The sequence below is a fragment of the Giraffa tippelskirchi genome, chromosome 10 (assembly GCF_054371585.1).
Source record: "Giraffa tippelskirchi isolate mGirTip1 chromosome 10, T2T-mGirTip1v1.2.pri, whole genome shotgun sequence".
Lineage (NCBI taxonomy): Eukaryota > Metazoa > Chordata > Mammalia > Artiodactyla > Giraffidae > Giraffa > Giraffa tippelskirchi.
Genome location: NC_137284.1, coordinates 84,685,364 through 84,699,966, shown reverse-complemented (window position 1 = coordinate 84,699,966; position 14,603 = coordinate 84,685,364). Strand labels below are relative to the sequence as shown.

At 35.5% G+C, this 14,603-nt stretch overlaps 1 protein-coding gene across 20 annotated transcripts in view; it reads right to left on the bottom strand.

Annotated features, from left to right (window-relative positions):
• The window catches only part of CACNA2D1 (calcium voltage-gated channel auxiliary subunit alpha2delta 1), a 524,609-nt gene that overhangs the window by 414,694 nt on the left and 95,312 nt on the right, over positions 1-14,603 (bottom strand). For 18 of the 20 annotated variants that reach the window (XR_014067144.1, XR_014067142.1, XR_014067141.1 and 15 more), the window contains one exon: positions 19-100. Coding sequence is in view for 16 of the 20 variants with exons in the window: in XM_081535600.1 (XP_081391726.1) it covers positions 19-100 (82 nt within the window). In the remaining 4 variants the exon portion in view is untranslated. Of the gene's footprint in view, positions 1-18; positions 101-7,281; positions 7,442-14,603 lie in introns of all 20 variants that reach the window. The other 2 variants (XM_081535613.1, XM_081535615.1) reach the window with 1 other exon arrangement.

Below are 14,603 nucleotides of genomic sequence, written 5' to 3'. Positions count from 1 at the left end.
TGGAGGAACTTTACTCACATCAACAAGTTGATTGACTCCACTTGCTGTTTTTGCCAGGGTGACAAGGTCTTCTTGCATCTTATCCACCCATGACTTGATACTGCAGAAATCAGAGGAAAGAATGTTCTATCAGATCTCTGGCAAAGTAAGGTCACAGACTGACATTTGATATGTACAGATTATCCACAGATAATTCTTAAATTACTTTTAAATATTTCTCCTCCCTGCTAGCTCCTACTACGCCTACACCTCCCCAGCCCACTTTTAAGTTATGAGACCAATGAACCTTTAAGGGCCAACCTCTTAGGATGCTAAAATATCAACAACTCAAATAGAGAAAAATTATAAATATATGCTTAATTTTTATGAAAATTCTATTAAAAACAAGTTAACAAATGGAATATTCTAAACTAAACTTTATCTCCTGGCTTACGAGTCTTCTTAAAGTGAAGCAAAAGTCAGTCATGTCTGACTCTTGCAACCCCATGGACTGTATTTCAGGAAAGAATACTGGAGTGGGTAGCTGTTCCCTTCTCCAGGGGATCTTCCCAATCCAGGGATCAAACCCAGGTCTCCCACATTGCAGGCGGATTCTTTACCATCTGAGCCACCAGGGAAGCTCAAGAATACTGGAGTAGGTAGCCTATCCCTTCTCCATGGGATCTTTCTGACCTAGGAATTGAACTGGGGTCTCCTGAATTACAGGTGGATCCTTTACCAGCTGAGCTACCAAGGAAGCCCAAGTCTTCTTAATATAATACTAAGAGTGTGATAAATGAGTATTTGAAAAATTCAAGAAAATAAGAAATATTTTAAAATTTCTTATAATTCCAATGCCCAAGGATAGCCACTCTTAATATTTTGATGCACTCCCCTCCTAGTCTTTTAAAAGCATTTTGTATAGTTGAGCACATATTACATAAAATTCATGTCTTATTTTTAAACATCAGTCACTTGATACTCTTCCATGTCATTACAAGTATTTTATAAATACTGCATTTTAATGGCCACCTAATATTCCATTATCTCTAAATCACTTAATACACTTGACCATACTCCTTCTTAGGAAAAAAAATAAATATATAGCTAGAATGTCATCAGCTTTAACCACTAAAAATTTCACTACAACAAATATCTTAGTACATAAGGCTTAAAAGCTTAGTCCTTAGCTAGACTCAGATTTGGAATTACTGGATCAAGGCTTAAGTTCTAAAGAAATGGTTTTGAGCATTAAAAGTATGGCTGAAGGGTCCAATTCAAATCCTTTCCATGTACAGTTGAGCCTTGAACAATACTGAGAGTTAAAAGTACAAAGCCCCCAGCAGTTGAAAATCCACAAATGATCTACAGTCATCCCTCCATATACATGGGTTGACATCCACAAATTTAGCTAATGATGGATCATGTAGTACTGTGCATTTACTAAAAATCAGCCTACTATAAGTAGACCCACAAAGTTTAAACCAATGTTGTTTGAGGGACAATTGTACATACTTTAGATTAATGTAATGGAGATCTTAAAATAGAAGGTATGGATGTCTAGAGATCTTAGAAAAATTATAAACTGATGGGCCTATTTTTCCCACTACTAGAGATTACCAAATACCACACAATTTTCCCCATTCTAATAAATTAATTTGCATTCTCTTCATATATTTTACTTATTCATCCTTATGTTGCAAAAAGTATGTATTCTTTTCTGTCCACTCAAATAGCAAACACTAATAAAAACAATAGGAAATAATGATTTATCAGTATTTTAATTTTAATTTTTCTCTCTCTATATATATGGCATGTGTAGCTATATGTTGCTTATCTCTTCTATTCTTTGGATTTCATTGGCACTAAATGTATTCCCTCCATTTTTTTTTTTTGATTGACAGTGTTTTCTTTCCTTTTTCTTTTGACACTGTGATCTAGTTTCATTATACTGCAATAGCAGATAATTCATACATTTAAAATGTAACTCTTAGATATGTTCATCTTAGAGGGAACATAAACTCTCAAATGAATTTATATATGAATAGAAACAGACTCACAGACATAGAGAATAGACTTGTGGCTGCGAAGGAGAAAGGGGAGTGGGAGAGGGAAGTATTGGGCATTTGGGATTGGCAGATGCAAACTAGGATATATAGAACAGATAAGCAACAAGGTCCTGCTGTAAAGCACAAGGAACTATATTTAATATCCTGTGATAAATCAAAATGAAAGAATATAAAAAAGAACACATATATGTGTATATATATATATATGTGTGTGTGTATGTGCGTGTGTATATATAATATATATATGCTTCCCCAGTGGCTTAGCTGGTAAAGAATCCGCCTGCAATGTGGGAGACCAGGGTTTGATCCCAGGGTTGGGAAGATCCCCTGGAGAAGGGAATAGCTACCCACTCTAGTATTCTTGTATTCTGGCCTGGAGGATTCCATGGACTGTGTAGTCCATGGAGTCGCAAACAGCTGGACACTACTGAGCAACTTTCATTTTTCATATATTTTTATATACACACACACACATATGTATAACTGAGTCACTTTGCTACACACCAGAAATTAACACAACACTTTAAATCAACTATACTTCAATTAAAAAAAATTTTTTTTTTAAAGGTAACGCTTTTATCAGTAAACTAATTCAAGGACTGAAGCCGGTCTGCCCACAATAGCACTGACTCTGGCCAGTCAGCATTCACACCAAACTGAGCCCACCCCCTCCTGACTACTAGCCTTCTCAAAGGAATGACAAGGGGCATGGCTTTGAAAATGTTTAAGAGCAGATATCATCTCTGCTGATTCCACCAGGAAACTCTAAACGTATGGATTCTTTAAAATGCTAGAGAATGAGCTCATCAGTGGATTGACTCTGTGGAAGAACAATAATCCTGGTCCCTCTCCCTATTCTCCAGAAGTTTGTGAGTGGCTCTCAAACATTTCAAAAAAAATTTCCCCTGAGGAAAATCACATTATTCATGATTAGTATCTAAAAGGCACTCATGCACATTTTCACTTAGGAAATAGAGCGATGAAGAGTAACACGGAACCACTGTCTTACTCTGACTGACCAACAATCTGAATCTAAAATGGTAGGCGGCTACACCACCTCTATCAAGGGAGCTGGTTCTCATTTCAAAGCCCAGACATGTTCACCAGTTTCACTGCACTAGTTTCCACTCCTCCTAGAATGGAGTAGAAAAGTGCTGTTTTGAAAATAAACTTTGTATTTCACAAGTGGGAATCACAGGAATTTAACTTAGCATCCATGTCTTCCCCTTAGACAAAAATTTTGACAGAACTACAAGGTCATCAACTTTTTTCAGCTAATTTTGAATGGAACAGTATTAAAACTTAAATGTAGAAGTCTAACTTCTACATGGAAAAGAGATTTAAATTAGGTATATACAGGAGAACATATAAAAGAATAATGAGCTGATTAACTAAAGAGGAACAAGGAAAACTGAAAATCAATCATGAAAAAGGAAGGAATGCCTTAGAGGAAAACACAGAGGCTTCATTTACATGTGAAACAAAATAGGTGGTAAATGAATTATGTAAAAACAAGGGGTACTTTTCACACAAATGAAAATAAGAAAGAATATTTATTTAATTATGCTGTATGAGGATGATTTTAAAAATGATTATCAAGAAACAAGAAATAAATAAATGGAAAAGGGTGTAAAATTAAGAAAAATATATAGTACCATTAAAATAAATGATGCACGCCACATTATTAGAATAATATTATACTATGCACTACTTACAAGCTGGTGTATATATTTGAAAAATATTATAAATGCTAATAATTCTTACTACTCTATTAAGTAAATATAAATGTAATCCACTTTTACATCAAGAACAAAAAATTACAGTAGGGGATGGGTAGGAGAAAAAACATAGATATCATCTTCTAAATTCAGAGAAACTATTTCATTTCTCTAAGCAATTACTGAACAAGTCCTAAAACCCAGAGAAAATGAATCACCTCTTCTCAAATATAATTCCCAACTTTGACAAATAGTGTTCCCAGCAAAAAAAAGAAAAAAAATAGTAAGAAGTGTTATACAAGTCTTCGGCTGGGAAACTGAGAGACAAAGACTATATATGTAAAAAAACTTAACTCTAGAATTCTGATTCATGCTAAACTGATCTAAAATGTGCTTTCTATCTTGACACCTGAGTCTACTGTCACTGCCAGTGTTCACTGGGGTGAACTTGTTTTGGCTGAAAAGTAATTCAGGGCCCGTCCAGTCTTGTCTGTCCCACTGACAAGCTGTCAAGAACATTTTATAGGAGCAAAGATTATTTTTTATAGACATCAGGTGTTACCTGGCTTTTCTGAAATGTATAGGCACTTTGCTTTTCAAACCTGGAATTAGAAAATAATAATGGCTACGATATAAGCGAAGATTTCATTGATGACAAGGGACAATATTCACATGGGCAAATTCTCCATCAGTCTTTCTCTTTCTAGGTAAATTGTCAAGCACATATGTATAATCACCAGGTCTCCCGCATTTCAGGTGGATTCTTTACCAGCTGAGCCAAAAAGGAAGCCCAAGAATACTGGAGTGGGTAGACTATCCCTTCTCCGGTGGATCTTCCCAACCCAGAAACGAACTGGGGTCTCCTGCACTGCAGGCAGATTCTTTACCAACTGAGCTATCAGGGAAGCCTTGTATAATCACTAAGCACTATTAAATGTCTCCATAGAGAAAGTTACAGAGGACACAGCCTTTCAAGATGATAAGAAACTAACATAGCACTCCGGGAGGAAGAATTTGTTGTTTCTTCTCTGTCTGCCCATATAACACAGCACTGTTGGAAAAGATACTAAAACCTGGAGGGGTAGAAATGAAAGATAAATGTCTTACTATCTGGTTGAGCTTTAAACTGAGTCTGACAGGAAAGAGGCAGAAGAGAAAAAGAAGAGGCAGAAGAGAAAAAGAATAAGGTGATGTAAGGGAGGAAAAAGTATCTTTTTCTTCTACCTTTCTAAATTCTTGGTTGAGAACCTTGTAACAAAAGACAGATTAATAAGTGAAATGCAAACAAATTTATCTAATTTAAGTTTTATATGACACAAGAGCCTTTATAAGGAAATGAAGATCCCCTCAAAAAACAGTTAAGCTTAATCAAGAAAAGGTTAAGCATAATATCTGTATGCCAGATTTGATGAAAAGCAGATAGATATGATGGGGATTTCCCGGTCTAATAGTTAAGATTCTGTGCTTTCACTGCCTAGGGCCCGGGTTCAATGATATGCCATGTGGGAAAATACGACTCTACATAGCAGTGTGGCCAAAAAATTAGTTTAAAAAAAAGATACGCTGGGACAAAGAATATCAGCTAAGTATAGTAAACTGGGGAAAACAACACATTTCTATTTCTGCCCCATGTCTTAAAAGATAAGGATGCCCTTTTCTTCCAAGTACAGGGAAGACAACATTCACCAGAGAGGAAGGTCAGGAGGTCTTTCCCAAACACCTTCAACTTAAAATACTCAATAGGCCATGTAACCATATTTTGGGGTAGCATATTCTCAGTTCCATCAGTACAATATGAGAGTCCCTTAAAGTTTATCAGACAGTTGTGTGGGAGAGTGGATAGAGGAGGCTTTCTGCACTAACTACTTAAATTAATATATGAAATACAAGTGGAATTTGACAAAATCGAGAAGGGAAGGAAGTAACAACAAAGGCAGAGGGAATGTAAAACATGGCCTAGTCAGCAACCACAAGTAGCCCGTATAATCAGAGTTCAAGGCTGGCTCAACAAATTATGGAAAGGAGGCAGGAATGGTCGGGAAGAAATTCAAGCAAATAGTTGCCAGACCCAGGGTCTTAAATTATTAAATAATTCCTGTGGCAGCCGAGTGGATGGTAGCTTAAAGGGAAAACAAAAAGTGAGGAGGGGAGGTCAAGACAAGACACAAGAAATGAATAGTATTCAAAACAGCTCAGTATTAGCAAGAGTAGAGAGAGAAACACTTTCCTGGTCCAGTAGTTAGGGACACTGCACTTCTACTGCAGGGGGCACAGGCTCAACCCCTGGGCAGGGAACTAAGATCCTACATGCCAAGCCACGCCATGCCATAGCAGTGTCCAAAAATAGAGAGAGAGAGAAAGTAGAAGAAACCAGCTCAACAAGATTCTGAAGGATGGCCAACAGGATTTCAAGTCTTACTTGATTTAAATAGCGAATGCAGATGACTCATGGAATTTCTCAGTTAGACAATGATAGTACAAGAGGAAGAACAAGTTAGGGGAATATTGATGAGTTTGTTGCTATAGGTTGAGGTAGAGATATTTTTGAGATTGATGTATAGAAACTCGGTAGCAACTGAATATACATAGATTTGAAGCTCTCAGAGGTTTCCGTAGAATTGAAGGATCTGGTTATTACAAAGGACAAAGGTAAACTACTGCATGATTCGCATAGGAGAGGTTTAGAGGGGGGAAGAAAACACACAGTAGCTAGAAGTCTGTAAATAACACTAAAAGAGGAGACACAGCAATCTAAGTAGTGGCAAGAGAGAAGGGAATCCAAGAACAACGGTATCGAAAAAGTCAGGGAAGGGGAGACTTTCCAAAGAGAGTTACCAAATAAGATGAGAGAAATTTATCAATCTTATATGTGAGGAGAGGGAGAGAACAGTGTGGAACCTAGGAATAAATGGAGAACAAATAGTTTAGTGCTCCTTTTTGTTTGTTTTTCAGCCATGCCACACTGCATGTGGGATCTCAGTTCACTGACCAAGGATTGAACCAATGTCCCCCTGCATTGGGACACAGAGTCTTAATCACTAGATTACCACAAAAGCCCTTTCTTTCTGTTTTTTAATCAGAGAGACAAAGACATAGTTAGTTAGTTAATTCAGTCGCTCAGTCATGTCCGACTCTTTGCGACCCCATGAATCGCAGCACGCCAGGCCTCCCTGTCCATCATCAACTCCTGGAGTTTACCCAAACCCATGTCCATCGAGTTAGTGATGCCATCCAACCATCTCATCCTCTGTTGTCCCCTTCTCCTCCTGCCCCCAATCCTTCCCAGCATTAGGGTCTTTTCCAATGAGTCAACTCTTCGCATCAGGTGGCCAAAGGATTGGAGTTTCAGCTTCAACATCAGTCCTTCCAATGAACACCCAGGACTGATCTCCTTTAGGATGGACTGGTTGGATCTCCTTGCAGTCCAAGACAAAGACATGGTTTCATGCAAAAGGGGAAGGCAAGGAGAAAAGGAGACATCAGAGAGAGATTTCAGGAGAGAACATGTAACTTACTGACAGGGCAAGGTTGCAAAAGACTCCAAATTCATTCAGCTTTTTCTTGCTCACCCCCTATATTCCAAATATGATGAGATGGCGGATGAGTGAAGAGATAAGCAGAACACAGGAGAAACCTAATCCATGGCTAGAAGACGGGTTACTTCTTCCATGGAGACTGAAGGGAAAATGCAAAAGGTTTTAAGTAAATGGAAATAACTGTAATAACTAGAAAAAAAAAAAAACTGGAGACAAGTTCTATTTTTTTCTTTTTAATAAAAGAAACAGAGATACAGTCCTCTGTTCAGAGAGAGGCAGGAGGTTTTAAGGTAGGGTTGTTTAAAAGTTGCAGGTTTAAAAAGAACAATAGCTGGAGAGTAAGGACCAGTCCTATACTGGAGGTCATCAGTTAATCAGCTTAACTGTGAATTTTTCTACCAGTACTAAGCTAAAGAGGGCAAGATGGGAGAGAAAAAGGCATTCAGATGACTATGCAGCAGATACCAGCAGATGGGGGATTAAAGGACTAGGAAAAGTAAATTGAAGGACCTGAAAATGTTAAGATCTCTACTAATTCTAAGCAACAAAGACCACAAAAAATAGTCATTAAAACATTACAGTATTATATTCATATACAATGCTTATTTTCTTAAACACTTTTCTTATGGAACCAAAAATACTATTACAAAATTTCTGGGAAAATGTGAAAATACTACATTACCAAATTTCAAATTTCTCATCATTTGGGACATTTTTAGACTAATAATCTCATAAAATAATATGTTGGAAGACTAAATGAAGAGAGTGGCCTGAACACATATCTCACTTTAAGTCACTTGGAACAACATATAATTTCTAAAAGAAAAAATTCTTAAAATTACTGAAATAAAATGGATTGCTCTCAGAAAGCTTAATAGTTTGCTTGAAAATCTTTCTCTTAGAAATAAATACATATTACAATATCTGAGTTCAAAAAAAGTTGAATCAATGTATATCTGGTTATATAGATACAACAGAACTTGACTAATAGGTATAGTGTTTCCATGAGAAAATGCATGGCATTTTTCAAATTGTGATGTCAGGAACACACTTACTCTGCTTATTAGAAATGTAACCGTGGCTTCAAGTGTTAAGTGGTAACAGAAGCTTCAAGGTTACAAGGATAGGACTAGAGCATGATCCAATCGGAGAGTGAGAATGCATGATATTTATAGAGGAAAACGGTGAGAAGTTTCAGAGACTGGGTATGTAGTCAACCATAGACTGTAACACAACCACTTTCTATCTCTCTGCTACCCCTGTCTCCCAATTTTCCAATGCTTTTGAAACCCTGTGTTTTTTATGCTTCTACAACCCTAAAAAGTCAAAATCTCATGACTTCAGTTACCACCTTTACATATGTAATTTGAGCTCCAGTTCTGTCTTAACTATTTGCCAGATTTACACCCTTTTGATTTGCCACCATTTTTTCCCAAAAATCTATAAAACTGAACTCAAAATATTTCCTCCCAATAGCACTAATCTTCCCATGTTCCTTCTACTTGTTGACCAACCATATCCTCAGTCATCCATGTCCTTGCCATCAATTTCATCATCGTATCCCTTCTTCAATCAATCCTTTGTATCTCAGTGCTTTTCCAACACACACTTGATAGCTAAATGCACTGAGATTTTATTTTCTGCCAAAATTCTTGCCTAAGTATTTAACATTCTCTCTCAGTCATCAGAAAAACAGTGCTCATGTTTCATTGATGAGAAAACAAAGTTTAGAGAAATTTGCAATTTAACTGTCCAGCCTTCTAGCTTCTGCTTTTCTAAGCCATTTTACTTCCACCAACCTCCCACATTTCCTTGTGCATAGACTGTCCTTTTTCATATTCTGCTTTTGCTCTATAACTTCTCCCTGAAATTAAGCCTCTACCTTCATCGTGAATTAATTTCACAAATACTTTAATATCACCTTTCACAAACTTCCAAACTAAAAATATGCTTTGTGCTTCTTTTTCTATAGACTTTCATGATTAGATATACTTTTATTCTCATTTGTCACTCAATCAATATTATATTGCCTTGCATACAGCAGGCACACATATATTTATTGAATAAATAGAAAAGTGTATTGAAATGAAATATAATCGTAGTGTTTTTTAAAATGTACAATTATCTTTACTTAATGCATACATAGTAAGTGATTTATTTACTAAATTCCCTCTTCTCTCCAAAATTCACATGAGAAAAACATACTCTGCTGAATCCATGTTTCTATAAATAGCACCCACTTTTCAAGAAGTAGAAGAATTTTAAAATATGACTTAACAGTTTAAATAAATTTTTTTAAATCTCTAGCATGCATATACCTTATAATTCTAAATCTTTCAACTGGATATTAAATTTCATTGGAAAAAAATTAAGTCTTGTAATCCTTCTCTAACTCTACAATAACTCATTACAAAATCAAATACCAGTATATGCTTCCAATTGTTCTATGATGTCTGCAGATAGAGTGTAATTTGGAGAGATTGCTAAAAATTGAGGCAAATATTTTATTGAACAGTTGAGATAATCTTTTATATCATATCCTCTACTTCCCTTTATTGTACACAAACAGCCCAAATTCTGAAGGCAAATAATATAATCAAGTTTTCACTAAATTTGAGAAAAAAATACTAGCCATGCAATTAATACTGTTCCTTTTGAGATGACATTTGCCTGTCAGATGGCTTTCAAAAGAGTATTGCATAGTTCAGAAAACTTTATTTAAAAAAAAAGAGAGATGGTAATTCATTTCATTTTGCATGCACTTGAGGAACATCAAATTCAGAACAGCACAAATTACACCCTGCTCCATCTATTGTAAAGTGTAGCAGCTGAGTACAAAGTGTCAAGTTTGTATAGTTATCTATTTAATTGTTTTAAATGCTACAGAGAGAATTTGCCTTTTTACTGGCTGGAATAATAGAGTCAAACTGATAGCTAAGAAATGTTGTAACAGGTCCTACAGAGACTGACTGTCTTCCTTCCTACACTCACATAGTAAGTCCTCAGTTAAAAAAGAATGTGTGAACCTCCTGGTGTTAGTAATAGAGTATTGAAACAGACATCTTTTTCCTACATCCATCTTGAATTATCCCACTAGTGATTATAGAGACGAGAGCAAAAAAGGAAGATATTGGTGAATTTCAATCTCCCACTTTATCCCCCCTCCCCACTCCCACTTCCCCCTTGGTAACCAGAAGTTTGCTTTCTACAAAAAAACCTACTGAATAGCACAGGAACTCTGCTCAATACTCTGCATGATCTATATAGGAAAAGAATCATTAGAGAAGTGGATACATGTATATGTATAGCTGATTCATTTGCTGTACGGCAAAAACTAAAACATTGTAAATCAACTATACTCCAATAAAAATTAATCTTTAAAAATCTTTTTAAGTTATTGGAGATACACAGAAAATAAATGCAAACAGAAGAGGGCTGGTACAGTATGAGATTGAGAGGAAGAAGAGGAACAGGAGAGTGAGAGGCCCATGCCCTCTGGGGTCCTTGTCCTAAGGCAATTCTCAGCCCATGCTAGTATTTTTAAGAAATAATTTTATTTTTAAACCAAGGAAATCAGAGACAATTCGGCCCTGTGGGCCTGGGAAAACATAAAAATATCACAAGGTCTAATAAACTGACCGTTTCAATTGTGTTGATATATAGCCTATTCATAAATTTGAAGTAATAAGACCATATATTTCAAAACTGTTCCACTTGCTATAAATATCCCACCAATGCCAAACTTCTCCCAGTTTTGTTATATAATAAACCACCCACAGTGTTCTCATAGTTGGATAAAAAATAACATAAGTAAGCCAAAGATTTAAATAGCCTACACATACTCTTTTATTAAATATGCATTTCTTATAACATGGATAACTGTATTATGAAATACTATGTGTGTATGTGTGTGTGAAAGGAACACTTGGTATCTACATTAAACATAGAATTGCTTGTGAGATGCATGTCATGACAGGAACCTTAGTTCCTGAAATTATCCTCTATTTAAACCATTTTCAATAACACTGCTGCTCTGTTTTTAGAAAGCTGTTTAGACTTGTGAAATGTCTTACTATTTCATTTTTGTCTAGAGTCAATCCTGAAAGAAATGCAGAGAAGGATGTGATCGTGCTAATCAGAGTGGAAAACTAAAGTACTTGAGAGTAGAAGCAAAAAGGTTTTACCACTAAAAATGGATTCTTATGCTATTGTGTTCCTCTGCCTTCATTTTCTGTTTGCTTTTCGCTGTCGTGTGTGTGTGTTTAATCTGCTTTACAAATATATATACTCATATATACTCTTAATACAAATATATACAAATATATATACTATACATATTACTATGTATAATATATATACTATACATATATAATAGAAATATATATACTCATATATACTCATAATTCTCAAAGACCAAAGATTCTTCATGAGATCTACCTTTCCCACCATCTTGGATTGATTCTTGTTTTATCCCAGCATTTTCATTGTTTCTTTATTTAGTTAATATTTTTGCCTCAGCTGCAGCAATGTGCTGCCAGCTTCCAAGACAATAAATAAGCAATACACTTCAGGGTTGATGTTAGTGTAGTTCTCTGGATTAGCTAAAGGGGCGAGGGTTCTCATACAAGGGATTTGCTCCCTGGAGGCCGGGAGAGCTTTGTTTTTTATGCTTCCACATCACCCTTAGTTACAACCTGCAGCATTGTCCCTCCAGCCTGGTGTCAAGGGAGGTGTCCCAAATGGCCACACAATCTGCTGCTGGTGTTTCTATGAATCAAATGAACTGAATTTCTAATTGCACATTATAAAACCTCCATTCACTTTCTTGAGGATCTTCTCTTTCATTGTTTATCTATATTTTTTCTTAGGGATTGTAGATAATTCAAACATTTTATTTTAGCCTAATTCAAGCATGTAAAGATTATTTACTGTCATAATCAAATTATCCTCACTTCCTTTCTTCTCTGAATTATTTACTGCACATCCACAATATTTCCAATACTGCAAAATCCTTAAATATTTATTATGTTTGGATTCTGACTTAAACAGCCTATCTTCTTCCCTTCATAGATCAGTATTTGAAGTGAGGCCAGTTTAAGAGTTTCACAAACATGTCAGTTTTGTCACGTTAATCACATTTCCCACTAGTCTCAAATGACCTCTCTTAAGTTTCTTCAGTGCCTGAAAATCATTTTTCAAGTTGATACTTCAGTTCTTTCTTCTGGGCAAGTCCTCAAGCCCTCAGAAATCTTCTTTTTTCTAAGTTCCTAAAAACAGACATAGCCTGTCCTACAAAACATCATACACATTGATATATTGTCTTACGTTAGTATTATTTTTCCCCAACAGTGCTTGATTTCCCTGAGTGGATGGGCCACAGCTTCTAGTTCTGTATTCAGAGAATATCTAGCACATTTCTGAACAGACAGTAAATGCTCAGTAGACGACAGACAGCATCTATCACACACCTATGTGCCAACAGCTGTTATAAACACATTATGTGAACAAACTCTTTAATTCTCACAAAAATTCTATGAGGCAGATACTATTACAAATCACACTTTACAGATAAGGAAACCGAAGCATAGAGAGGTTATATTACTTCTCCATGGTCACAGAATTAGTAAGTGACAGAGCTGAGCAATTTACCCTTAGAAGCCCATAGTCTACCATCTTAATAAATGCTAATTGATGTCATTTGAGACATGGCTTGTTCTCGTCTCTTATCTTACCAGATAGCAGTCTCTAATTCTCCTCTCATCCTAACTTACAAAAGTTTTATGTTTTCACTTTTACAGACTTTCATAGGCCTAGGTTCTAAGTGTGTTTCATTGATATAAATAGAGGAAATAACAATTACCAAAGTTTTATTTTTACACAGTAAGAAAAGAATTAGTTATAGTTAGAAAATAACAATTTAAAAACTATAACTGAGCAAACCCAGGTATCTTCTTCCTAAAAAGAAATGCGTGACTATTTATGTAACAATTTTTCCTCAAATTAAGTTTTATTCAGATTATCGAATAAACAAGCATTAGTTGTGTATTTACAAAACCATGAATTTTGCTGCTTTCATTAACATAATATCTTGGCTCCTCAGCATTAGGTACATAGCCAGAATCTCGTATTATACACAACACGCACAAAGATTTGACATGTAGTAGAAGGTCAGATGTAGAGTCAGCCCTGATGTGTTTTTAAATATAAAATATTCTAGAAGCAATATTACATCCTTCAACTATGAATGGAAAATAAGACTCTCTCAGCTGGCCTTCATTGTGTTCATACTGCAAGTTCAGATAGCAAACAAATGCAAGAATACAAAAGTCTGGGCCCAGACCAACTTGTAGGATGCTCCTTTTAAAGACAGCTCATAGTGTAATTTGTCTGACAGCTATTCTGGGATAGAGTTAATTTATCAATCAAAAAGATTGTTATGAAAATTTATTAATGCACAAATTAGAAAAACAATAACTTTCTTTCTGAAGACCATCAGAAGGAACATTTTAAAAGAAGCCCATTGGTAACATTTTTATTCCTGAATGTTTAAGCACAGGATTCTGGGAAAATAAAATTGTTTTTCATCTGAAATAGTACATATCTTCCCAGCTCAAAATATACACTACAATTTAATTGCTTTCAACCTTTTTGTCCTCACAGACAAGTGGTTCTCTTTGACCCTCTTTGCCTGAGCAGTCTGTTCACTGCCCTGGCACTTCTCTCTGATGTATTCCAAGTAGAAAACTGCTTCTTGGGTAGAGATTACAACCAGTTGCCCTTCCTGATCTGAGCTCAATATAAACACAAAGCTGAACTATTTTTTTTAACCAAATAGGTTTTCTTCCATTAACGTAGTGAAATTAACAATGCGAACTGCATTTAACAATGAATTTATGCTTATTGAACAGTGAAAGAATTACAACTTTTGGCACTATCAAATAACTCCTTGCAAAGACTGTCAACCATTGGTGAAAATTTTATATACATGTCAAAGAACATAGGAAAAGAAATCATTTTCAGTCCCTTGGTCACAATTTTGAACATGTATTATTCAAATAATTAATTTTCCAAATTATGTCATAATTGCTATTATTTAATCAATGACATTGTAAGATTATGACCTTTGATGCAGTATATGTGGAAAGATGGGTCAAAATCTAGGCAATTAAATAGAAAAAATATCAAAGAGGAAAAAGTTTGCACTTTATATAATGAAATCCAATTGAAGCTTCTTTGTCATGCATTAATAAGTTTTAAAAACATTGTATGAATTCCCTGGTAATGCAGTGGTTAGGATTTGG